General features: G+C 56.2%; 1 protein-coding gene across 2 annotated transcripts in view; it reads left to right on the forward strand.

Moving 5' to 3' along the window:
- Positions 1-24,153, forward strand: part of pold1 (polymerase (DNA directed), delta 1, catalytic subunit) — a 30,409-nt gene extending 6,256 nt beyond the window's left edge. The window contains exons 2-27 of one of the 2 annotated variants that reach the window (XM_088923252.1): positions 259-439; positions 550-663; positions 999-1,139; positions 1,257-1,382; positions 2,748-2,916; positions 3,270-3,384; positions 3,515-3,644; positions 4,470-4,636; positions 8,383-8,487; positions 8,594-8,734; positions 10,139-10,249; positions 10,930-11,121; positions 11,262-11,350; positions 11,471-11,587; positions 12,411-12,524; positions 13,492-13,639; positions 13,735-13,830; positions 14,793-14,930; positions 16,497-16,672; positions 17,150-17,302; positions 17,912-18,014; positions 19,628-19,760; positions 19,836-19,949; positions 22,243-22,295; positions 22,437-22,534; positions 22,647-24,153. In XM_088923252.1, coding sequence (XP_088779378.1) covers positions 259-439; positions 550-663; positions 999-1,139; positions 1,257-1,382; positions 2,748-2,916; positions 3,270-3,384; positions 3,515-3,644; positions 4,470-4,636; positions 8,383-8,487; positions 8,594-8,734; positions 10,139-10,249; positions 10,930-11,121; positions 11,262-11,350; positions 11,471-11,587; positions 12,411-12,524; positions 13,492-13,639; positions 13,735-13,830; positions 14,793-14,930; positions 16,497-16,672; positions 17,150-17,302; positions 17,912-18,014; positions 19,628-19,760; positions 19,836-19,949; positions 22,243-22,295; positions 22,437-22,534; positions 22,647-22,743 — 3,321 coding nt within the window. In that variant the 3' untranslated portion in view covers positions 22,744-24,153. The remainder of the gene's footprint in view (positions 1-258; positions 440-549; positions 664-998; positions 1,140-1,256; positions 1,383-2,747; positions 2,917-3,269; positions 3,385-3,514; positions 3,645-4,469; positions 4,637-8,382; positions 8,488-8,593; positions 8,735-10,138; positions 10,250-10,929; positions 11,122-11,261; positions 11,351-11,470; positions 11,588-12,410; positions 12,525-13,491; positions 13,640-13,734; positions 13,831-14,792; positions 14,931-16,496; positions 16,673-17,149; positions 17,303-17,911; positions 18,015-19,627; positions 19,761-19,835; positions 19,950-22,242; positions 22,296-22,436; positions 22,535-22,646) is intronic. The other variant, XM_088923253.1, reaches the window with a different exon arrangement.
- The last annotated feature ends 548 nt before the right edge of the window (positions 24,154-24,701 follow it).

The raw sequence follows: 24,701 nt of genomic DNA on the forward strand, positions 1-24,701 counted from the left end.
ACTGAGTGTGTCAGAGCTGTACTGAGCGCTGCGCCCTGGGACTGAGTGTGTCAGGGCTCTACTGAGCACTGCGCCCTGTGACTGAGTGTGTCAGAGCTGTACTGAGCGCTGCGCCCTGGGACTGATCTGCTGGTCAGTGCGTCAGGACTGTGTTTTAAACTGACTGCCGTCTGTACGGCGATGCTGGCGATAGGGGCTCCCTACAGCCGTGCCCGTAGCGCGCAGCTCACCGTCCCCGCTGTGGCTGTCTGACCGCAGATGGACACGAAGAGGCGGAACCCGGGCCCGCCCGCGGCCTCGCAGCCCAAGCGCTCCAAAGCGAGCGGCGACTGGGACGACGGCCCCTCCCACTTCGAGGAGGAGCTGGCTTTCCTCGACGAATCGGAGATGGGGGCGGAGTCGAGGGAGGGGCAGGCCGGGCATGACGTCATACCTGTGGGTGAGTGCTGGACTCCTGCCCCCTGGCTGGACTGCGCGGCCCGTTGGGCAGGCAGTGAATTAAGCTCTTCCTTCTCTCTCTCTCCCCCCCCCCCCCCCCCCCCCCACCAGGGAGTCTGTTCTCTCCTGACCTGAACCCTCGATGGCCACGCCCACCGGCTGCCCCCCTGGATCATCGCAACACGCCCCTCATTTTCCAGCAGATCGATCTGGACTATTACCTAGGTAACTGCCGGTCTGCCCCTCGGTGAAAACTGATGTTTCAAACTTTGTGGGTTAGGAGTGCCTTTGTGGGTTTTCTTTGTATTAGGTGTGTCTCTAGGGTCTATATTAGGGTCTGTGTTAATCTGTGTGTGTGAGGTGTGTCTCTAGGGTCTATATTAGGGTCTGTATTAATCTGTGTGTGTGAGGTGTGTCTCTAGGGTCTATATTAGGGTCTGTATTAATCTGTGTGTGTGAGGTGTGTCTCTAGGGTCTACAGAAGAGCTCGCTGTATTGCGTGTGTGTTAAGAGACTGGGAGTTAAACTCTGTGTCTTCAATTCACCGTCCTCCGTGACAGGTTCACCGGTGGCTGGCATGCCAGGCGCGTCTCAGGGCAGCGTTCCCGTCATCCGCGTGTTCGGAATCACGGACCTGGGGAACTCCGTCTGCTGCCACATCCACGGCTTTGCGCCCTACTTCTACATTCCTGCGCCCGCCGGTCAGTGAGCCCGCTGTCCGACCGGCCCTCGCTCTCTCTCTCCGGTAGGGAAAGGGGATCCTTCTTCCTGGTTTTCCACCCCTGGGTTCAGTGTCTCCCCGCCTGTCTCTCTCCCAGGGTTCACCTCCTCTCACCTCGGCGAGTTTCAGAAGGAGCTCAACTCCGTGGTTCTGAAGGACATGAGATCCAACAAGGACAACCTGTCCGTCACCGTGCTGGCGGTGGACATCACGCGCAAGGAGAGTGAGTGTCGGCACTTTACTGGGCTACAGGGGCTCAGGGGGACTCCCAGCCGGGGCCACTGGTGCAGAATGATCACTGTGCGTCTCCCAGGTGGGGCTGCTGGTGCAGAATGATCACTGTGCGTCTCCCAGGTGGGGATGACTAGTGCAGAATGATCACTGTGTGTCTCCCAGGTGGGGCTGCTGGTGCAGAATGATCACTGTGCGTCTCCCAGGTGGGGCTGCTGGTGCAGAATGATCACTGTGCGTCTCCCAGGTGGGGTTGCTGGTGCAGAATGATCACTGTGCGTCTCCCAGGTGGGGTTACTGGTGCAGAATGAGCACTGTGCGTCTCCCAGGTGGGGCTGCTGGTGCAGAGTGATCACTGTGCGTCTCCCAGGTGGGGTTACTGGTGCAGAATGAGCACTGTGCGTCTCCCAGGTGGGGTTACTGGTGCAGAATGAGCACTGTGCGTCTCCCAGGTGGGGCTGCTGGTGCAGAGTGATCACTGTGTGTCTCCCAGGTGGGGATGACTGGTGCAGAATGAGCACTGTGCGTCTCCCAGGTGGGGTTACTGGTGCAGAATGAGCACTGTGCGTCTCCCAGGTGGGGTTACTGGTGCAGAATGAGCACTGTGCGTCTCCCAGGTGGGGTTACTGGTGCAGAGTGATCACTGTGCGTCTCCCAGGTGGGGATGACTGGTGCAGAATGATCACTGTGCGTCTCCCAGGTGGGGTTACTGGTGCAGAATGATCACTGTGTGTCTCCCAGGTGGGGTTACTGGTGCAGAATGAGCACTGTGCGTCTCCCAGGTGGGGTTACTGGTGCAGAATGATCACTGTGTGTCTCCCAGGTGGGGTTACTGGTGCAGAATGATCACTGTGTGTCTCCCAGGTGGGGATGACTGGTGCAGAATGATCACTGTGCGTCTCCCAGGTGGGGTTACTGGTGCAGAATGAGCACTGTGCGTCTCCCAGGTGGGGTTACTGGTGCAGAATGATCACTGTGTGTCTCCCAGGTGGGGTTACTGGTGCAGAATGATCACTGTGTGTCTCCCAGGTGGGGTTACTGGTGTAGAATGATCACTGTGTGTCTCCCAGGTGGGGCAGCTGGTGCAGAATGATCACTGTGTGTCTCCCAGGTGGGGTTACTGGTGCAGAATGATCACTGTGTGTCTCCCAGGTGGGGCAGCTGGTGCAGAATGATCACTGTGTGTCTCCCAGGTGGGGTTACTGGTGCAGAATGATCACTGTGTGTCTCCCAGGTGGGGTTACTGCTGCAGAATGATCACTGTGCGTCTCCCAGGTGGGGCTGCTGGTGCAGAATGATCACTGTGCGTCTCCCAGGACAGGATCTCAATTGGATGTCTGTGTCCATCCCTCTCCAGGCATGTATGGTTACCATGGAAACCGCGCCAGCGATTTCCTGCGCATCACCATGGCAACCCCGCGACTGATTGCCCCTGCAAAGCGTCTCCTGGAGCAGGGGTTCAAGTTCGGGAACTTCCCCACACAGAGCTACTCTGCATACGAGGCCAACATCGACTTCGAGATCCGGTGTGTCTCTCTCTCAGTGCAGTGTTCATGTCCTGGAGTGTCCAGTCAGTGTGTCTGTATTAACCCTCTCTCTCTCTCTCTCTCTCTCTCTCAGTGCAGTGTTAATGTACTGGAGTGTCCAGTCAGTGTGTCTGTATTGACCCCTCTCTCTCAGTGCAGTGTTAATGTACTGGAGTGTCCAGTCAGTGTGTCTGTATTAACCCCTCTCTCTCTCTCTCTCTCTCTCAGTGCAGTGTTAATGTACTGGAGTGTCCAGTCAGTGTGTGTGTATTAACCCCTCTCTCTCAGTGCAGTGTTAATGTACTGGAGTGTCCAGTCAGTGTGTCTGTATAAACCCCTCTCTCTCTCTGCAGGTTTATGGTGGACGCTGATGTAGTTGGCTGTAACTGGATTGAGTTACCAGCGGGGAAGTACAGACTGAGAGACGAGCAGCAGCCCGGAGACTCTAAGCCACACTGTCCCAGCCAGGTACTCGGAGAGTGACCCCCCCCGCGACCCCCAGAAGCCCTCCAGAGCTCCACAGCACTGCTGCTGCTGTCGTCCTGCACTGTCCTGCAGTTCAGTGCTGATACACTGTGCTCGCTCGCTCTCTGTCCAGGTGTCTCTGTGTCAGTACGAGGTGGACGTGGGATGGACAGACCTGATCAGTCACCCTGCAGAGGGAGAGTGGCAGAGAATCGCTCCTCTTCGAGTGCTGAGCTTCGACATCGAGTGTGCTGGGAGGAAAGGTCTGTGTGTCTCTCTCTCTCAGTGTCTGTATGAACCCCTCTCTCTCTCAGTGTCTGTATGAACCCCTCTCTCTCTCAGTGCAGTGTTAATGTACTGGAGTGTCCAGTCAGTGTGTGTGTATTAACCCCTCTCTCTCTCAGTGCAGTGTTAATGTACTGGTGTCCAGTCAGTGTGTCTGTATTAACCCCTCTCTCTCTCTCAGTGCAGTGTTAATGTACTGGAGTGTCCAGTCAGTGTGTCTGTATTAACCCCCCTCTCTCTCAGTGCAGTGTTCATGTACTGGAGTGTCCAGTCAGTGTGTCTGTATTAACCCCTCTCTCTCTCAGTGCAGTGTTAATGTGCTGGAGTGTCCAGTCAGTGTGTGTGTATTAACCCCTCTCTCTCTCAGTGCAGTGTTAATGTACTGGAGTGTCCAGTCAGTGTGTGTGTATGAACCCCTCTCTCTCTCAGTGCAGTGTTAATGTACTGGAGTGTCCAGTCAGTGTGTCTGTATGAACCCCTCTCTCTCTCAGTGCAGTGTTAATGTACTGGAGTGTCCAGTCAGTGTGTCTGTATTAACCCCTCTCTCTCTCAGTGCAGTGTTACTGTACTGGAGTGTCCAGTCAGTGTGTCTGTATGAACCCCTCTCTCTCAGTGCAGTGTTAATGTACTGGAGTGTCCAGTCAGTGTGTGTGTATGAACCCCTCTCTCTCTCAGTGCAGTGTTAATGTACTGGAGTGTCCAGTCAGTGTGTCTGTATTAACCCCTCTCTCTCTCAGTGCAGTGTTAATGTACTGGAGTGTCCAGTCAGTGTGTGTGTATTAACTCCTCTCTCTCTCTCTCAGGAATTTTCCCAGAGCCTGAAAAGGACCCCGTTATCCAAATTGCCTCCATGGTTCTGCGTCAGGGGGAGAAAGACCCCTTCATCCGAAATGTCTTCACTCTTAAATCCTGTGCCAGCATCGTGGGCTCTCAGGTGCTCTGCTTTGAGCAAGAGGGGCAACTGCTTAAGGTAAGAGAGAAATATACTCTGGTTTCTACAGAGGTGTCGTATTGTACCCCTACAGTCCAGAGATCACTGGTCTAGTCTGGGTGATATTGTACCCCTACAGTCCAGAGATCACTGGTCCAGTCTGGGTCACACTGTACCCCTACAGTCCAGAGATCGCTGGTCCAGTCTGGGTCACACTGTACCCCTACAGTCCAGAGATCACTGGTCCAGTCTGGGTCAGTCTGTACCCCTACAGTCCAGAGATCGCTGGTCCAGTCTGGGTCACACTGTACCCCTAAAGTCCAGAGATCACTGGTCCAGTCTGGGTCAGTCTGTACCCCTACAGTCCAGAGATCACTGGTCCAGTCTGGGTCAGTCTGTACCCCTGCAGTCCAGAGATCGCTGGTCCAGTCTGGGTCACACTGTACCCCTAAAGTCCAGAGATCACTGGTCCAGTCTGGGTCACACTGTAACCCTACAGTCCAGAGATCGCCGGTCCAGTCTGGGTCACACTGTAACCCTACAGTCCAGAGATCATGGTCCAGTCTGGGCTGGGTCACACTGTACCCCTGCAGTCCAGAGACCACCGGTCCAGTCTGGGTCACACTGTGCCCCTATAGTCCATAGATCACTGGTCCGGTCTGGGTCACAATGTGCCCCTACAGTCCAGAGATCACTGGTCCGGTCTGGGTGATATTGTACCTCTAAAGTCCAGAGATCGCCGGTCCAGTCTGGGTCACATTGTACCCCTACAGTCCAGAGATCGCTGGTCCAGTCTGGGTCACACTGTACCCCTACAGTCCAGAGATCGCTGGTCCAGTCTGGGTCAGTCTGTACCCCTACAGTCCAGAGATCGCTGGTCCAGTCTGGGTCACACTGTACCCCTACAGTCCAGAGATCGCTGGTCCAGTCTGGGTCACACTGTACCCTACAGTCCAGAGATCGCTGGTCCAGTCTGGGTCACACTGTACCCCTACAGTCCAGAGATCATGGTCCAGTCTGGGCTGGGTCACACTGTACCCCTGCAGTCCAGAGATCACTGGTCCAGTCTGGGTCACAATGTGCCCCTATAGTCCAGAGATCACTGGTCCAGTCTGGGTCACACTGTAACCCTACAGTCCAGAGATCACTGGTCCAGTCTGGGTGATATTGTACCTCTACAGTCCAGAGATCGCCGGTCCAGTCCGGGTCACACTGTACCCCTACAGTCCAGAGATCGCCGGTCCAGTCTGGGTCACACTGTACCCATACAGTCCAGAGATCGCTGGTCCAGTCTGGGTCACACTGTACCCCTACAGTCCAGAGATCACTGGTCCGGTCTGGGTCACACTGTACCCCTACAGTCCAGAGATCACTGGTCCAGTCTGGGTCACACTGTAACCTTACAGTCCAGAGATCACTGGTCCAGTCTGGGTGATATTGTACCTCTACAGTCCAGAGATCGCCGGTCCAGTCCGGGTCACACTGTAACCCTACAGTCCAGAGATCGCTGGTCCAGTCTGGGTCACACTGTAACCCTACAGTCCAGAGATCGCTGGTCCAGTCTGGGTCACACTGTAACCCTACAGTCCAGAGATCACTGGTCCAGTCTGGGTCATATTGTACCCCTACAGTCCAGAGATCGCCGGTCCAGTCTGGGTCACACTGTACCCCTACAGTCCAGAGATCACTGGTCCAGTCTGGGTCACACTGTACCCCTACAGTCCAGAGATCACTGGTCCAGTCTGGGTCACACTGTAACCCTACAGTCCAGAGATCGCCGGTCCAGTCTGGGTCACACTGTAACCCTACAGTTCAGAGATCAGTGGTCCAGTCTGGGTCACACTGTACCCCTACAGTCCAGAGATCACCGGTCCAGTCTGGGTCACACTGTAATCTTACAGTCCAGAGATCACTGGTCCAGTTTGGGTCACACTGTAACCCTACAGTCCAGAGATCGCCGATCCAGTCTGGGTCACACTGTACCCCTGCAGTCCAGAGATCACTGGTCCAGTCTGGGTCGCACTGTAACCGTACAGTCCAGAGCTCGCCGGTCCAGTCTGGGTCACACTGTACCCCTACAGTCCAGAGATCGCCGGTCCAGTCTGGGTCACACTGTAACCGTACAGTCCAGAGCTCGCCGGTCCAGTCTGGGTCACACTGTAACCCTACAGTCCAGAGATCACCGGTCCAGTCTGGGTCACACTGTAACCCTACAGTCCAGAGATCACCGGTCCAGTCTGGGTCACACTGTACCCCTACAGTCCAGAGATCACCGGTCCAGTCTGGGTCAGTCTGTACCCCTACAGTCCAGAGATCGCCGGTCCAGTCTGGGTCACACTGTAACCCTACAGTCCAGAGATCGCCGGTCCAGTCTGGGTCACACTGTAACCCTACAGTCCAGAGATCGCCGGTCCAGTCTGGGTCACACTGTACCCCTACAGTCCAGAGATCACTGGTCCAGTCTGGGTCAGTCTGTACCCCTACAGTCCAGAGATCACTGGTCCAGTCTGGGTCACACTGTAACCCTACAGTCCAGAGATCGCCGGTCCAGTCTGGGTCACACTGTACCCCTACAGTCCAGAGATCGCCGGTCCAGTCTGGGTCACACTGTACCCCTACAGTCCAGAGATCACTGGTCCAGTCTGGGTCAGTCTGTACCCCTACAGTCCAGAGATCACTGGTCCAGTCTGGGTCACACTGTACCCCTACAGTCCAGAGATCACTGGTCCAGTCTGGGTCACACTGTAACCCTACAGTCCAGAGATCACCGGTCCAGTCTGGGTCACACTGTAACCCTACAGTCCAGAGATCACCGGTCCAGTCTGGGTCATATTGTACCCCTACAGCCCAGAGATCGCCGGTCCAGTCTGGGTCACACTGTACCCCTACAGTCCAGAGATCGCCGGTCCAGTCTGGGTCACACTGTACCCCTACAGTCCAGAGATCACTGGTCCAGTCTGGGTCAGTCTGTACCCCTACAGTCCAGAGATCACTGGTCCAGTCTGGGTCAGTCTGTACCCCTACAGTCCAGAGATCACTGGTCCAGTCTGGGTCACACTGTAACCCTACAGTCCAGAGATCGCCGGTCCAGTCTGGGTCACACTGTACCCCTACAGTCCAGAGATCGCCGGTCCAGTCTGGGTCACACTGTACCCCTACAGTCCAGAGATCACTGGTCCAGTCTGGGTCAGTCTGTACCCCTACAGTCCAGAGATCACTGGTCCAGTCTGGGTCACACTGTAACCCTACAGTCCAGAGATCACTGGTCCAGTCTGGGTCATATTGTACCCCTACAGTTCAGAGATCGCCGGTCCAGTCTGGGTCACACTGTACCCCTACAGTCCAGAGATCACTGGTCCAGTCTGGGTCACACTGTACCCCTACAGTCCAGAGATCACTGGTCCAGTCTGGGTCACACTGTACCCCTACAGTCCAGAGATCACTGGTCCAGTCTGGGTCATATTGTACCCCTACAGTCCAGAGATCGCCGGTCCAGTCTGGGTCACACTGTACCCCTACAGTCCAGAGATCACTGGTCCAGTCTGGGTCAGTCTGTACCCCTACAGTCCAGAGATCACCGGTCCAGTCTGGGTCACACTGTACCCCTACAGTCCAGAGATCGCCGGTCCAGTCTGGGTCACACTGTACCCCTACAGTCCAGAGATCGCCGGTCCAGTCTGGGTCACACTGTACCCCTACAGTTCAGAGGTCACTGGTCCAGTCTGGGTCACACTGTGACCCCACTGGCCACATGTCGGTGAGTAATTTCTCTCCCTCTGTCTCAGAGCTGGGCGGAGTTCGTGCGGACGGTGGACCCCGACATCATCACGGGCTACAACATCCAGAACTTCGACCTGCCCTACCTGCTGAACAGAGCCGGCACGCTGAAGGTACCGGCCCGTCCCGTGGGTGCTCTCCGCCGGTGCCGTCCAGTCACCGGGAGGTCAGTGGCCTTGTTGTCTCGGCAGCTCAGGCTGTTCCTCTGTGTGGCTCCAGGTGTCGCTGTTCCCCTACCTGGGTCGGGTCAGAGGGATCCGCTCTGTGGTCAAGGACTCCAGCTTCCAGTCGAAGCAGATGGGCAGGCGAGAGAACAAGATGGTGAACATGGAGGGGAGAGTCCAGTTCGACCTGCTGCAGGTCAGTCAGCCTGTCTGGAACAGATGGACCTGCTGCCTGCCTGTCTCTCTGTGTGGTACAGATTGACCTGCTGCCTGCCTGTCTGTGTGGTACAGATTGACCTGCTGCCTGCCTGTCTCTCTGTGTGGTACAGATTGACCTGCTGCCTCTCTGTCTCTCTGTGTGGTACAGATTGACCTGCTGCCTGCCTGTCTGTGTGGTACAGATTGACCTGCTGCCTGTCTGTCTGTCTCTCTCTCTGTGTGGTACAGATTGACCTGTCTGTCTGTCTGTCTGTCTGTCTGTCTGTCTGTCTGTCTGTCTGTCTGTCTGTCTGTCTGTCTGTCTGTCTGTCTGTCACAGATTGACCTGCCGCCTGCTTGTCTGTCTGTCTCTCTGTGTGGTACAGATTGACCTGCCGCCTGCCTGCCTGTCTGTCTCTCTGTGTGGTACAGATTGACCTGCTGCCTGTCTGTCTGTCTCTCTGTGTGGTACAGATTGACCTGCTGCCTGCCTGTCTGTCTGTCTGTGTGGTACAGATTGACCTGCTGCCTGCCTGTCTGTCTGTCTCTCTGTGTGGTACAGATTGACCTGCTGCCTGTCTGTCTCTCTGTGTGGTACAGATTGACCTGCTGCCTGTCTGTCTGTGTGGTACAGATTGACCTGCTGCCTGTCTGTCTGTCTGTGTGGTACAGATTGACCTGCTGCCTGTCTGTCTGTCTGTGTGGTACAGATTGACCTGCTGCCTGTCTGTCTCTCTGTATGGTACAGATTGACTTGCTGTCTGCCTGTCTCTCTGTATGGTACAGATTGACTTGCTGTCTGCCTGTCTCTCTGTGTGGTACAGATTGACCTGCTGCCTGTCTGTCTCTCTGTGTGGTACAGATTGACCTGCTGCCTGTCTGTCTCTCTGTGTGGTACAGATTGACCTGCTGCCTGTCTGTCTCTCTGTGTGGTACAGATTGACCTGCTGCCTGTCTGTCTCTCTGTGTGGTACAGATTGACCTGCTGCCTGCCTGTCTGTGTGGTACAGATTGACCTGCTGCCTCTCTGTCTCTCTGTGTGGTACAGATTGACCTGCTGCCTATCTGTCTCTCTGTGTGGTACAGATTGACCTGCTGCCTGCCTGTCTCTCTCTCTGTGTGGTACAGATTGACCTGCTGCCTGCCTGTCTGTGTGGTACAGATTGACTTGCTGCCTGTCTGTCTGTCTGCCTGTCTGTGTGGTACAGATTGACTTGCTGCCTGCCTGTCTGTGTGGTACAGATTGACTTGCTGCCCGTCTGTCTCTCTGTGTGGTACAGATTGACCTGCTGCCTGCCTGTCTCTCTGTGTGGTACAGATTGACCTGCTGCCTGTCTGCCCGCCTGTCTGTCTCTCTGATTGACCGTCTGCCTGGCTGCACTAACCCCTCTGCCTCTCCCAGGTGTTGCTCAGGGACTATAAGCTCAGGTCCTACACCCTGAACGCCGTCAGCTTCCACTTCCTGCAGGAGCAGAAGGAGGACGTGCAGCACTCCATCATCACAGACCTGCAGGTCGGTCCGCCGCCCTCGTCCGTGCGGCCCGCTTGGTCGTCAGTGGCTACTTGATCCCAGTTCCCCACCCCCGCCGCTCTCTGTGTACAGTAGAGCCTCCTGTCCTGACTGGAGCTCACCCAGCTGTGTCTGGAGGGAAGCCAGGGTATCGGCTTCAACTACGTGGCTGGGCAGCTTGTTCCCCACCCCCACCACCCTCTGTGTAAAGAGGAGCCCACCAGCCTGGGTTGTTATATTAAACTGGGTTGAGAATTTTCTGGAATACCGTTGTTTTTATCTGTCTGTATGGGTGTCTCTGTAGTCTAGTGTCCGGTCGGTCTTAGCGTGTCTGTCTTAACCTCTCCCTCTCTCTCCGTGTCTCCCTGTCTCCCCCCCCCCGTCTCTCTCTCTCTCTCTTCTCCCCCCCGTCTCTCTCTCTCTCTTCTCCCCCCCGTCTCTCTCTCTCTCTCTCTCCCCCTCACCCTGTCTCTCTCTCTCTCTCTCTCCTCCCCCCCTGTGTCTCTCTACCCCCTCCCTCTCTCTCTCCCCGTCTCCCTCCCTCTCTCTCTATCTCCCTGTCTCTCTCTCCCTCCCTCTCTCCCTCTCTCTCTCTCCCCCTCACCCTCTCTCTCTCTCTCTCCCTCTCTCCCTCTCTCCCCTCTCTCTCTCCCTGTCTCCCTCTCTCTCTCCCTGTCTCTCAGAATGGTAACGAGCAGACGCGCAGGCGTTTGGCGGTGTACTGCCTGAAGGACGCCTACCTGCCCCTGCGGCTGCTGGAGAAGCTCATGTGTGTGATCAACTACATGGAGATGGCACGCGTGACCGGGGTCCCCCTCACGTACCTGCTGTCCCGGGGCCAGCAGATCAAGGTCGTGTCCCAGCTGCTCCGACAGGTGAGACGGGAGGGCTCGTCATCCAGGCGTCAATGCGGTGCTGGGTCACTCTCCTCTCTCCCCCCTCTCGCCGGGCCTCCCCTCGTCCCCGTGTCCGGTCGTGCGGTGTGAGCTCACCTCTTGTCTCGCTGTCTTGCCAGGCCATGAAACAGGGGCTGGTCATGCCGGTGGTGAAGACGGAGGGTGGGGAGGACTACACTGGGGCCACTGTCATCGAGCCGGAGAAAGGGTCTGTCTCTGTCTCTGTCTCTGTCTCCACTCGCCTCACCGCCACTCCCCCCTCCTCCTCCTCCTCCTCCCCGACTCCGGCCTGTCAGGCTCTCTGATCGTCCTTGCCGTTTGTCTGCAGGTACTACAACATCCCCATCACCACTCTGGACTTCTCCTCCCTGTACCCCTCCATCATGATGGCTCACAACCTCTGTTACACCACCCTGCTGCAGCACAGCTCCATAGAGCGACTGGGGTGAGAAAAACATCATTGCATTTCATTCCCAAGGGATCATTAAATTCTCGCGACACACCTGACACACACAGAGATTAATATAGACCCTAGAGACACACCTCACACACGCACAGAGATTAACACAGACCCTAATATAGACCCTAGAGACACACCTCACACACGCACAGAGATTAACACAGACCCTAATATAGACCCTAGAGACACACCTCACACACAGAGATTAATACAGACCCTAATATAGACCCTAGAGACACACCTCACACACGCACAGAGATTAACACAGACCCTAATATAGACCCTAGAGACACACCTCACACACACAGAGATTAATACAGACCCTAATATAGACCCTAGAGACACACCTCACACACAGAGATTAACACAGACCCTAATATAGACCCTAGAGAAACATCTCACACACACAGATTAACACAGACCCTAATATAGACCCCAGAGACACACCTCACACACAGAGATTAATACAGACCCTAATATAGACCCTAGAGACACACCTCACACACATACAGATTAATACAGACCCTAATATAGACCCTAGAGGCACACCTCACACACACACAGAGATTAACACAGACCCTAATATAGACCCTAGAGACACACCTCACACACAGAGATTAATACAGACCCTAATATAGACCTTAGAGACACACCTCACACACAGAGAGATTAATACAGACCCTAATATAGACCCTAGAGACACACCTCGCACACACAGATTAATACAGACACACCTAAAATAGATTTCCATTAATCTGTGGTAACGTACACAATCTAAACTGACTTTGGTCTCTCTTCTCTCACACAGTCTGTCTCCTGAAGACTTCATCAAGACCCCAACAGGAGATTACTTTGTGAAGAGCTCTGTCAGGAAGGGGCTGTTGCCTGAGATTCTGGAGAATCTCCTGTCCGCTAGAAAGAGGCGAGTCTGGATTTACTTAGCTCTGTGGGGTACTGACTGTCTCCCAACCCATTACATTGTCCTGCGCTGTCTGTCTGTCTCTGTACTGTACTAACCCCATGCCCCAGCAGTGTGCTGTCTGTCTCTCTCTCTGCCTGGTGTACAAACCCATCTCTCTCTCTGTACTGTACTAACCCCATGCCCCAGCAGTGTGCTGTCTGTCTCTCTCTCTGCCTGGTGTACTAACCCATCTCTCTCTCTGTACTGTACTAACCCCATGCCCCAGCAGTGTGCTGTCTGTCTCTCTCTCTGCCTGGTGTACTAACCCATCTCTCTCTCTGTACTGTACTAACCCCATGCCCCAGCAGTGTGCTGTCTGTCTCTCTCTCTGCCTGGTGTATTAACCCGTCTCTCTCTCTGTACTGTACTAACCCCATGCCCCAGCTGTCTCTCTCTCTGCCTGGTGTATTAACCCGTCTCTCTCTCTGTACTGTACTAACCCCATGCCCCAGCAGTGTGCTGTCTGTCTCTCTCTCTGCCTGGTGTATTAACCCATCTCTCTCTCTGTACTGTACTAACCCCATGCCCCAGCTGTCTCTCTCTCTGCCTGGTGTACTAACCCGTCTCTCTCTCTGTACTGCACTAACCCCATGCCCCAGCTGTCTCTCTCTCTGCCTGGTGTATTAACCCGTCTCTCTCTCTGTACTGCACTAACCCCATGCCCCAGCTGTCTCTCTCTCTGCCTGGTGTACTAACCCATCTCTCTCTCTGTACTGCACTAACCCCATGCCCCAGCTGTCTCTCTCTCTGCCTGGTGTATTAACCCGTCTCTCTCTCTGTACTGCACTAACCCCATGCCCCAGCAGTGTGCTGTCTGTCTCTCTCTCTGCCTGGTGTACTAACCCATCTCTCTCTCTGTACTGCACTAACCCCAGGCCCCAGCTGTCTCTCTCTCTGCCTGGTGTATTAACCCGTCTCTCTCTCGCAGGGCGAAGACGGAGCTGAAGAGGGAGACGGACTCCTTCAAGAAGCAGGTGCTGGACGGCCGCCAGCTGGCCCTGAAGGTCAGCGCCAACTCGGTGTACGGCTTCACGGGCGCGCAGGTGGGCAAGCTGCCCTGCCTGGAGATCTCGCAGGTGAGCTGGCGCCCCCTGCTGGCGCGGGAGGGGGGGGGCGAGGGCGTCGGGGCGCGCGCCTGTGAGTCAGGAGTCTCTCTCTCCCCCCCCGCCAGAGCGTCACCGGGTTCGGCAGGCAGATGATCGAGAAGACCAAGCAACTGGTGGAGGCGCGGTACACCATCGCCAACGGCTACAAGGCGGACGCCAAGGTGAGGGGGGGGCGTCTCCTGCCCCCCGGGGTGTCCTCCCTCGTCCTTGTGCTCTCTTCCTCCCTCTCTCTGTACCGCTGTGTCACAGGGCTGCCCGTGTCCACTGTCCGGGCTGTGGACACTGAGTCTGTGTCCACTGTCCGGGCTGTGGACATGGAGTCTGTGTCCACTGTCCGGGCTGGGTCACGGAGCCTGTCCTCTCTGGACAGACAGGTCTGTCAGCATCCAGTGTCTGTGTCCAGGCTGTGGTCACTGAGCCTGTCCTCTCTGGAGGGTCAGGTCTGTCAGCGTCCAATGTCTGTGTCCAGGCTGTGGTCACGGAGCCTGTCCTCTCTGGACAGACAGGTCTGTCAGCGTCCAGTGTCTGTGTCCAGGCTGTGGTCACTGAGCCTGTCCTCTCTGGAGGGTCAGGTCTGTCAGCGTCCAGTGTGTGTGTCCAGGCTGTGGTCACGGAGCCTGTCCTCTCTGGACAGACAGGTCTGTCAGTGTCCAGTGTCTGTGTCCAGGCTGTGGTCACTGAGCTTGTCCTCTCTGGACAGTCAGGTCTGCCTGTGTCCAGTGTGTGTGTCCAGGCTGTGGTCACTGAGCCTGTCCTCTCTGGACAGTCAGGTCTGCCTGTGTCCAGGCTGTGGACAATGAGGGTGTGTCCAGTGTCTGTGTTCAGTCTGTGGGCCCTGAGTGTGTGTCCAGTGTGTGTCCAGTGTGTGTCCAGGCTGTGTCCAGTGTCTGTGTGTCCAGTGTCTGTGTTCAGTCTGTGGGCCCTGAGTGTGTGTCCAGTGTGTGTCCAGTGTGTGTCCAGTGTGTGTCCAGGCTGTTAACACTGAGTCTGTGTCCAGTGTCTGTGCTGTCCAGTGTCTGTGCTGTCTAGGGGCCGGCTGGCTGGGGGCTCCTCTCTGGACTCTCTGGAGGGGTCTGGTGGTCTTGCTCTCTCTGCCAGTGTATTAACGTCTCTCTCTCCGCAGGTCATCTACGGAGACACGGACTCGGTGATGGTCAAGCTGGGCGTCCAGACGGTCGAGGAGGCCATGGAGGTGGGCAGAGAGGCGGCGGAGTGGGTGTCCACCCACTTCACCCCCCCCATCAAGCTGGAGTTCGAGAAGGTGAGGCTGGGGGCCGGCGCTGCGGAGGAGGGGGTTCTCTGGGGGCGCTCCGCCGTGTGCGTACAGGGGTGAGCCCCGATATCCACCTCTCAGGCCGCCCAGCAGGAGTCGAGAGCTTGGGGGGGCGCTCATCCAGATCAAATCAGATCAGAGTTGGTTTATCAAACCCACAACAAGACAGCGTGCAGCTATATTAGACACACCCATGGGTGGGGAGTGGCACCGTGTCTGACACGCCCCCCCAGTGGGAGTGGCACCGTGTCTGACACGCCCCCCCAGTGGGAGTGGCACCGTGTCTGACACGCCCCCCCAGTGGGAGTGGCACCGTGTCTGGCACGCCCCCCCAGTGGGAGTGGCACCGTGTCTGGCACGCCCCCCCAGTGGGAGTGGCACCGTGTCTGGCACGCCCCCCCAGTGGGAGTGGCACCGTGTCTGGCACGCCCCCCCAGTGGGAGTGGCACCGTGTCTGGCACGCCCCCCAGTGGGAGTGGCACCGTGTCTGGCACGCCCCCCCCCCCCCAGTGGGAGTGGCACCGTGTCTGGCACGCCCCCCCCCCCCCAGTGGGAGTGGTGCCATGTCTGACACGCCCCCCCCCCCAGTGGGAGTGGCGCCATGTCTGGCACGCCCCCCCAGTGGGAGTGGCGCCATGTCTGGCACACCCCCCCAGTGGGAGTGGCGCCATGTCTGACACGCCCCCAGTGGGAGTGGCACCATGTCTGACACGCCCCCAGTGGGAGTGGCACCATGTCTGACACGCCCCCCAGTGGGAGTGGCACCATGTCTGACACGCCCCCCCAGTGGGAGTGGCTCTGCGTAGCAGTAGCTGCTGGGAATGAAATGTCTTTTCTGCGAGCTCACAAGAATCGCAAAAATCACAAAACCACAAAAATCACCAAATTGAGGTTACGAAAATAAGGCTACATAATAATAATCGATGTGATAGAAATGGAATAAAACTCCAGTATGAGCGGAGCTGCTGTGTGTCCAGGGTGTGTGCAGTGTATACAAGTAGTGCGGCCGTGCTGAAGACAGTGAAGACTGTGTGTCCATGGAGCCGGCACAGGTGACCTGCTGAAGGAGCTGCAGGTGGGCTGTTCAGCTGCCTTACTGCCTGGGGGTAGAAGCTGCTCCGCAGTCCGTTGGACTGGGACCGAATGCTTGGGTACCGTTTACCGGACGGTAGGAGGGAGAACAGTTTGTGACTGGGGTCCTCGAGAATGGATCCCTCCATCAATCGATCGATCCGTCGATCGATCAAGGTCTATTTATCAGACGCCCCGGCGGTGCTGGTTGTCCGCAGTGGAATGCTTTTTGCCCCCCCCAGCAAGCTCGCCGAGGAGAAGCCGGGGCAGGAGCTGACAGAATTAAGGTGACACCACACTGTACAATTTACACCTGACCGGACTGACGCAGGAGGGGCGCTGGGGCCTGGAGGTGTCGGGGACCGGTCTCGGGCGGGCGGACTGGCGAGCGGCGGTCTTGGGGCGCAGGCTGTCTCGCCCCGGTGAGGTCCGCTGGCCGCGTTTCTGAGCGAGCGCCCCTCTCTCCCTGTCTGTGCGCCTCAGGTGTACTTCCCCTACCTGCTCATCAACAAGAAGCGCTACGCCGGGCTGTACTTCTCCTCCAGCCCCGCCACGCACGACAAGATGGACTGCAAGGGCATCGAGACCGTCCGCCGGGACAACTGCCCCCTGGTGGTCAGCCTCATCAACGCCTGCCTGCAGAGCATCCTGATCGACAGGTGCGGGGTCCCGGGGGGGGGGTTCTGACCGCGCCCCCAGTTTCGTGCGAAGGCTCTGAGCCTCTCCTTCGGAGTCTGGGGTGCCCCATGACCTCTGACCCTCCCGTCTCGGGGACAGCCGAGGTCCAAGGCCAGGGGTCCCCCAGTGCTGGCCTGTCGGTATTTAATTCCTAACCCTTGTATAGCGCCTTTCTGGCGCTGTTCACTCTTGTATGAGAAACGGTGCCTCTGCTCTGTATACATATACGTGCTTTCTGGGTCTTTTGGCAATCGATTACCCGATCACTCCGATAGCCTCTCCACCCAGCTGTATTGATCTGGTGCGGTCGGACGGCCTGTGGGGCAGCTGACCGAGCGGTTAATCGATTACCCGATCACTCCGATAGTCCCTCCACCCAGCTGTATTGATCTGGTGCAGTCGGACGGCCTGTGGGGCAGCTGTCCTGTTAACCACCCCCTCTCCCCCCCCCCTCCCAGGGACCCCCAGGGCGCGGTGGAGCACGCCAAGGAGGTGATCTCGGACCTGCTGTGCAACCGGATCGACATCTCGCAGCTGGTCATCACCAAGGAGCTGACCCGCTCGGCCGAGGAGTACGCCGGCAAGCAGGCCCACGTGGAGCTGGCCGAGAGGTGGGGGGCCGGGTTCGAGCCTGGCGAGAGAGGGCAGGAGGCTCTTCTGTACACAGAGGGGGGTGGGGGTGGGGAACGAGCTGCCCAGCCCTGTGGTTGAAGCCGATAACCTGGCTTCTCTCCAGACACAGCTGGGTGAGCTCCTCCAGCCAGGACAGGAGGGGCTTCTTTACACAGAGGGTGGTGGGGGTGGGGAACAAGCTGCCCAGCCCTGTGGTTGAAGCCGATACCCTGGCTTCTCTCCAGACACAGCTGGGTGAGACCCTCCAGTCAGGACAGGAGGCTCTTCTGTACACAGAGGGTGGTGGGGGTGGGGAGCAAGCTGCCCAGCCCTGTGGTTGAAGCCGATACCCTGTTCTGACAATAACATTCACCTGAGGGGCCCACTGCTCTTGCTCCTCCTCCTCCGAGTGACCAGCAGGCGCGCGTCTCCCTCCGGGATCGGGATGAGGCAGAGTCACTCCCCTGGGACGAGCCCAGCGCTGCTCCTGCTCGTGGGAACACCCCCTCTCTCTCCCCGAGCTCTGGCCAGTCCGAGGGGCGTGGGCCGCAGATCCCAGCCGGGCCTGCTGACACGGCCCCGTCTGTCTCCCTGTCTCTCTCTCCCAGGATGAGGAAGAGGGACGCGGGCAGCGCCCCCAATCTGGGGGACCGGGTGCCCTACGTCATCATCAAGGCCGCCAAGGGGGTAGCAGCGTACATGAAGTCAGAGGTCAGTCTCTCTCTCTCAGTGTACTGGGTTCATGTGTTAATACACATTCATAATACAGTAATAATCCAGTGTGTGTATTAATACAGTAAGAATCCAGTGTGTGTATTAATACAGTGATATATTAAGAATCCAGTGTGTATGAATACAGTAATAATCCAGTGTTATTATTAATACAGTAATACATTAATAATCCAGTGTGTGTATTACTACAGTAAGAATCCAGTGTGTATTAATACAGTGATATATTAAGAATCCAGTGTGTGTGTATTAATACAGTAATAATCCAGTGTTATTATTAATACAGTAATACATTAATAATCCAGTGTGTGTATTAATACAGTAAGAATCCAGTGTGTGTATTAATACAGTGATATATTAAGAATCCAGTGTGTGTATTAATACAGTAATAATCCAGTGTATGAATACAGTGATATATTAAGAATCCAGTGTGTGTATTAATACTGTATAATCCAGTGTGTATGAATCCAGTAATATATTAAGAATCCAGTGTGTGTGTATTAATACAGTGATATATTAAGAATCCAGTGTGTGTGTACTAATACAGTAATAATCCAGTGTGTGTGTATTAATACAGTGATACATTAAGAATCCAGTGTGTGTGTGTGTATGAATACAGTAAGAATCCAGTGTGTGTATTAATTCAGTGATATATTAAGAATCCAGTGTGTGTGTATTAATACTGTATAATCCAGTGTGTATGAATCCAGTAATATATTAAGAATCCAGTGTGTGTGTATGAATACAGCGATATATTAAGAATCCAGTGTGTGTATGAATACAGTAAGAATCCAGTGTGTGTGTATGAATACAGTGATACATTAAGAATCCAGTGTGTGTGTATGAATACAGTGATATATTAAGAATCCAGTGTGTGTATGAATACAGTAATAATCCAGTGTGTATGAATACAGTGATATATTAAGAATCCAGTGTGTGTATTAATACAGTAAGAATCCAGTGTGTGTATGAATACAGTGATATATTAAGAATCCAGTGTGTGTATTAATACAGTAAGAATCCAGTGTGTATGAATACAGTGATACATTAAGAATCCAGTGTGTGTATTAATACAGTAATAACCCAGTGTGTGTGTATTAATATATTAAGAATCCAGTGTGTGTATTAATACAGTAATAATCCAGTGTGTATTAATACAGTGATATATTAATAATCCAGTGTGTGTGTATTAATACAGTAAGAATCCAGTGTGTGTATTAATATAGTGATATATTAATAATCCAGTGTGTGTATTAATACAGTAAGAATCCAGTGTGTATTAATACAGTGATATATTAATAATCCAGTGTGTGTGTATTAATACAGTAAGAATCCAGTGTGTGTATTAATATAGTGATATATTAATAATCCAGTGTGTGTATTAATACAGTAAGAATCCAGTGTGTGTATTAATACAGTAATAACCCAGTGTGTGTGTATTAATGTATTAAGAATCCAGTGTGTGTATTAATACTGTATAATCCAGTGTGTGTATGAATACAGTGATATATTAATAATCCAGTGTGTGTATGAATACAGTAATAATATATTAATATTATATTAATATTAATGTTCTCCTCCTCCTCCTGTCTCAGGACCCCATCTACGTCCTGGAGAACAACATCCCCATCGACACGCAGTACTACCTGGAGCAGCAGCTGTCCAAGCCCCTGCTGAGGATCTTCGAGCCCATCCTGGGGGAGAGCAGGGCCGAGAGCGTCCTACTGAGTGAGTGACCGCCGCGCCAGCCCCCGCGAGGCCCGGCCGCTGACCAGGCCGCTGACCCCTCTGTCCCTCTCCCAGAGGGCGACCACACGCGCTGCAAGACCGTGCTGACCGCCAGGGTGGGGGGGCTGATGGCCTTCGCCCAGAAGAGGAGCACCTGTGTCGGCTGTAAGGCCATGCTGAAGAGCGACGGTGAGGAGGGCTCCCCCGGCCCGCTGTCTGTCCCTCTGTCCCTCCCTCCGCCTCCTCTCTGTGTCCCTCTCCCTCTGTCCCTCCCTCCGCCTCCTCTCTGTGTCCCTCTGTCCCTCCCTCCGCCTCCTCTCTGTGTCCCTCTGTCCCTCCCTCTGCCTCCTCTCTGTGTCCCTCTCTCTGTGTCCCTCTCTCTGTGTCCCTCTCCCTCTGTCCCTCCTCTCTGCCTCCTCTCTGTGTCCCTCCCTCTGTCCCTCCTCTCTGTGTCCCTCTGTCCCTCCCTCTGCCTCCTCTCTCTGTCCCTCTCCCTCTGTCCCTCCTCTCTGCCTCCTCTCTGTGTCCCTCTCCCTCTGTCCTCCCTCCGCCTCCTCTCTGTGTCCCTCTCTCTGTGTCCCTCCCTCCGCCTCCTCTCTGTGTCCCTCTCCCTCTGTCCCTCCTCTCTGCCTCCTCTCTGTGTCCCTCTCCCTCTGTCCCTCCCTCCGCCTCCTCTCTGTGTCCCTCTCCCTCTGTCCCTCCCTCTGCCTCCTCTGTGTCCCTCTCCCTCTGTCCCTCCCTCTGTCTCCTCTCTGTGTCCCTCTCCCTCTGTCCCTCCCTCCGCCTCCTCTCTGTGTCCCTCTGTCCCTCCCTCCGCCTCCTCTCTGTGTCCCTCTGTCCCTCCCTCTGCCTCCTCTCTGTGTCCCTCCCTCTGCCTCCTCTCTGTGTCCCTCTCCCTCTGTCCCTCCCTCTGCCTCCTCTCTGTGTCCCTCTCCCTCTGTCCCTCCCTCTGTCTCCTCTCTGTGTCCCTCTCCCTCTGTCCCTCCCTCCGCCTCCTCTCTGTCCCTCTGTCCCTCCCTCCGCCTCCTCTCTGTGTCCCTCTGTCCCTCCCTCTGCCTCCTCTCTGTGTCCCTCTCCCTCTGCCCCCTCTCTGTGTCCCTCTCTCTGTGTCCCTCCCTCCGCCTCCTCTCTGTGTCCCTCTGTCCCTCCCTCCGCCTCCTCTCTGTGTCCCTCTGTCCCTCCCTCCGCCTCCTCTCTGTGTCCCTCTGTCCCTCCCTCTGCCTCCTCTCTGTGTCCCTCTCCCTCTGTCCCTCCCTCCGCCTCCTCTGTGTCCCTCTGTCCCTCCCTCTGCCTCCTCTCTGTGTCCCTCTCCCTCTGTCCCTCCCTCTGCCTCCTCTCTGTGTCCCTCTCCCTCTGTCCCTCCCTCCGCCTCCTCTCTGTGTCCCTCTGTCCCTCCCTCCGCCTCCTCTGTGTCCCTCTCCCTCTGTCCCTCCTCTCTGTGTCCCTCTCCCTCTGTCCCTCCCTCTGCCTCCTCTCTGTGTCCCTCTCCCTCTGTCCCTTCCTCCGCCTCCTCTCTGTGTCCCTCTGTCCCTCCCTCTGTCTCCTCTCTGTGTCCCTCTCCCTCTGTCCCTCCCTCCCTCTGTCTCCTCTCTGTGTCCCTCTGTCCCTCCCTCTGTCTCCTCTGTGTCCCTCTGTCCCTCCCTCCCTCTGTCTCCTCTCTCTCTCTGTCCCTCCCTCTGCCTCCTCTGTGTCCCTCTGTCCCTCCCTCTGTCTCCTCTCTGTGTCCCTCTGTCCCTCCCTCCCTCTGTCTCCTCTCTCTCTCTGTCCCTCCCTCTGCCTCCTCTCTGTGTCCCTCTGTCCCTCCCTCTGCCTCCTCTCTGTGTCCCTCTGTCCCTCCCTCTGCCTCCTCTCTGTGTCCCTCTCCCTCTGTCCCTCCCTCCGCCTCCTCTCTGTGTCCCTCTCCCTCTGTCCCTCCTCTCCGCCTCCTCTCTGTGTCCCTCTCCCTCTGTCCCTCCTCTCCGCCTCCTCTCTGTGTCCCTCTCCCTCTGTCCCTCCTCTCCGCCTCCTCTCTGTGTCCCTCTGTCCCTCCTCTCTGCCTCCTCTCTGTGTCCCTCTCCCTCTGTCCCTCCTCTCTGCCTCCTCTCTGTGTCCCTCTCCCTCTGTCCCTCCCTCCGCCTCCTCTCTGTGTCCCTCTGTCCCTCCCTCTGCCTCCTCTCTGTGTCCCTCTCCCTCTGTCCCTCCCTCCGCCTCCTCTCTGTGTCCCTCTGTCCCTCCCTCTGCCTCCTCTCTGTGTCCCTCTCCCTCTGTCCCTCCCTCCGCCTCCTCTCTGTGTCCCTCTCCCTCTGTCCCTTCCTCCGCCTCCCCTCTGTCCCTCCCTCTGTCTCCTCTCTCTCTCTGTGTTCCTCTCTCTGTCCCTCCCTCCGCCTCCTCTCTGTGTCCCTCCCTCTGTCCCCTCCTTCTGCCTCTCTGGTATTATTGAATCATAATGGTAGTGCTGGTGATGATGATGGTGGTGGTTCACTGGCCCCTGTGTGTCTTCCAGCTGCTGTGTGTGACTTCTGTAAGAAGAGGGAGTCTGAGCTGTACCAGAAAGAGGTGAGATTCCTCAGTACTGATCAGTTCCCACTGTGGGTGATACTGTGGGTGTGAGCCATGTTTCCCAGTGTCTACCTTCCCACTGTGCTGTCTCAGGGTCTCACCAGCGCTGTGCCGTCTCTGTCTCTGTCTCTGTCTCAGGTGTCTCACCTCGGCTCTCTGGAGGAGAGGTTCTCCAGACTGTGGACTCAGTGCCAGAGGTGCCAGGGCTCGCTGCACGAGGATGTGCTCTGCACCAGGTACGCCGTTGTCCCACCCCCCCCCCCCCCCCCCGTCCTCACCTGCGTCCTGCGGCCCGGACAGCTCACTCTGACCCCCCCTCTCTGTCTCTCCGTCTCTCTCCCTCTGCAGTAGAGACTGTCCGATCTTCTACATGCGCAAGAAGGTACAGAAGGATCTGGACGACCAGGAGAGGCTAATGAAGCGCTTCGGCGCCCCCTGCTGGTGACCAGGGGGTTTCTCACCCCGGGCGAGACAGGAGGAGGAAGGGATCTGGGCACTGGGACTGACCCCCCACCCCGGCCCTGACCCCTGTGCCTCCTGGTGTGGGGGTGTTTTTTTACGAGTTCTAGGTCACAGGGCAGCTGATTTCACTTCTCTCTCGGGGGGGCAGGTTTTTAAATTTGCTTTCAGCTCTTCAGTTACAAATCCCACCTGACCTTCGGTGGTGGTCAACCTTGTGCCCGATACATCTCTGGTACAGTGTCACTCATACTGTGGGGGTGTCTGAAAACGCCACCCCCCCAGTGGGTGTGTCTAATATAGATCCACTCCCACTGGGGGGTGTCTGAAAACGCCAACCCCCCAGTGGGTGTGTCTAATATAGATCCACTCCCACTGGGGGTGTCTGAAAACGCCAACCCCCCAGTGGGTGTGTCTAATATAGATCCACTCCCGTTGGGGGTGTGTCTGATAGTGTCACTCCCACTGTGGGTGTGTCTAATATAGATCCACTCCCGTTGGGGGTTTGTCTGAAAACGCCAACCCCCCAGTGGGTGTGTCTAATATAGATCCACTCCCACTGGGGGTGTGTCTGATAGTGTCACTCCCACTGTAGGTGTGTCAGTTTATAATGTTACTCCCACTGGGGGTGTGTCAGACATGGTGCCACTCCCCCAGTGGGTGTGCCTAATATAGATCCATATACTGTGGGTGTGTCTGATATAGATCCACTCCCACTGGGGGTGTATCTGATATAGAGTTCCCCACCAGTGGGTGTGCCTAATATAGATCCACTCCCACTGTGGGTGTCAGACAGTGCCACTCCCCCCAGTGGGTGTGTCCGATATAGATCCACTCCCACTGGGGGTGTGTCTGATATAGATCCACTCCCGCTGGGGGTGTATCAGATTATACTGTCACTCCCAGTGTAGGCGTGTCTGTTCACTGTCGATTGATCAGCGAGTAAGCTGATAAGCTGTTACTGATCAGCGAGTAAGCTGATAAGCTGTTGGGTCAGGACTGACGCCCAGCGCCTGGGCGAGAGGCTGGGTGTCGGGTCCTGTTGGCTGAAGGTGCTGGAAACGGTGTCACGGTAAATGAACAGTGCGAGCCGATATTGCTAACACTCGGGCCCGACCGGTGAGGCGCGTCCCAGCGGTTACTGCGTCAGCCGGGGCCGAGGTACAGAGCCGTGAATTCGGGGTGCCCAGGAATGCCCGCTCCAGCTGCGTCCGTGGGGGTGAAACGCCACCGAAGTCCCAGTCCTCCTCCTCCTCCTCCTCCTGGGGCCGGGTCCCAGTCGGCGCTGCGTCTCCGGAGCCGTCGCCTTTGTGAAATCGCCGTGGGGTGGGTTTGTTTTTGGAACGCTTTTGGAATAGAAAACTCAAATAAAGGTCCTCTGCAGCCTCTGTGGAAACCGCGCGCGTGCTCTGGTCTGTCCTGTCCGCCGCTCGGACCCGGGCCGCGGTACCGCTGACCCGGGCCGGGCCTCGATCCAGCGGAGAGTGGGGGTGCTTGTCGCCGAGTGCGGAGAAAGTCCACGACCACAGGAGCAGACGATGTTTCCTGGACCGGTGACCTAGTCGTACTCATTTCCGTTTCCGGGCCCGGGTTTGAGATCGGGGTGCCAGCGTCACGGCCGAGGTCAGGCGGCTTTTCCGGAGTAGTTTCCTGAGGGGGGGGGTTCGGGGGTGGTCCGTGTCGGCCCGCCTGGACGCCGTCCCTGTCCCTGTCCCTGCACTCATGCCTGACTGCACACAGCCCTGCGTTCAGGGAGCAGTTTGACCAGCTTGTGCACTGGAGTGAAGGTTTTCCACTTCCAGCCTGGAGAGGAACACGCAAACTCCACACACACAGACGGCTATCCAGGGGCTTAGTCCTGCGCGGCCACGGTGCTGACTACAGCCCCATCACGCTGCTCATTAAGCCCCATCTTTAGCAAATTAATCCTCCCCCCCAAATTAA

Source organism: Atractosteus spatula, chromosome 8 (genome assembly GCF_055471065.1).
Source record: "Atractosteus spatula isolate fAtrSpa1 chromosome 8, fAtrSpa1.hap1, whole genome shotgun sequence".
NCBI lineage: Eukaryota > Metazoa > Chordata > Actinopteri > Semionotiformes > Lepisosteidae > Atractosteus > Atractosteus spatula.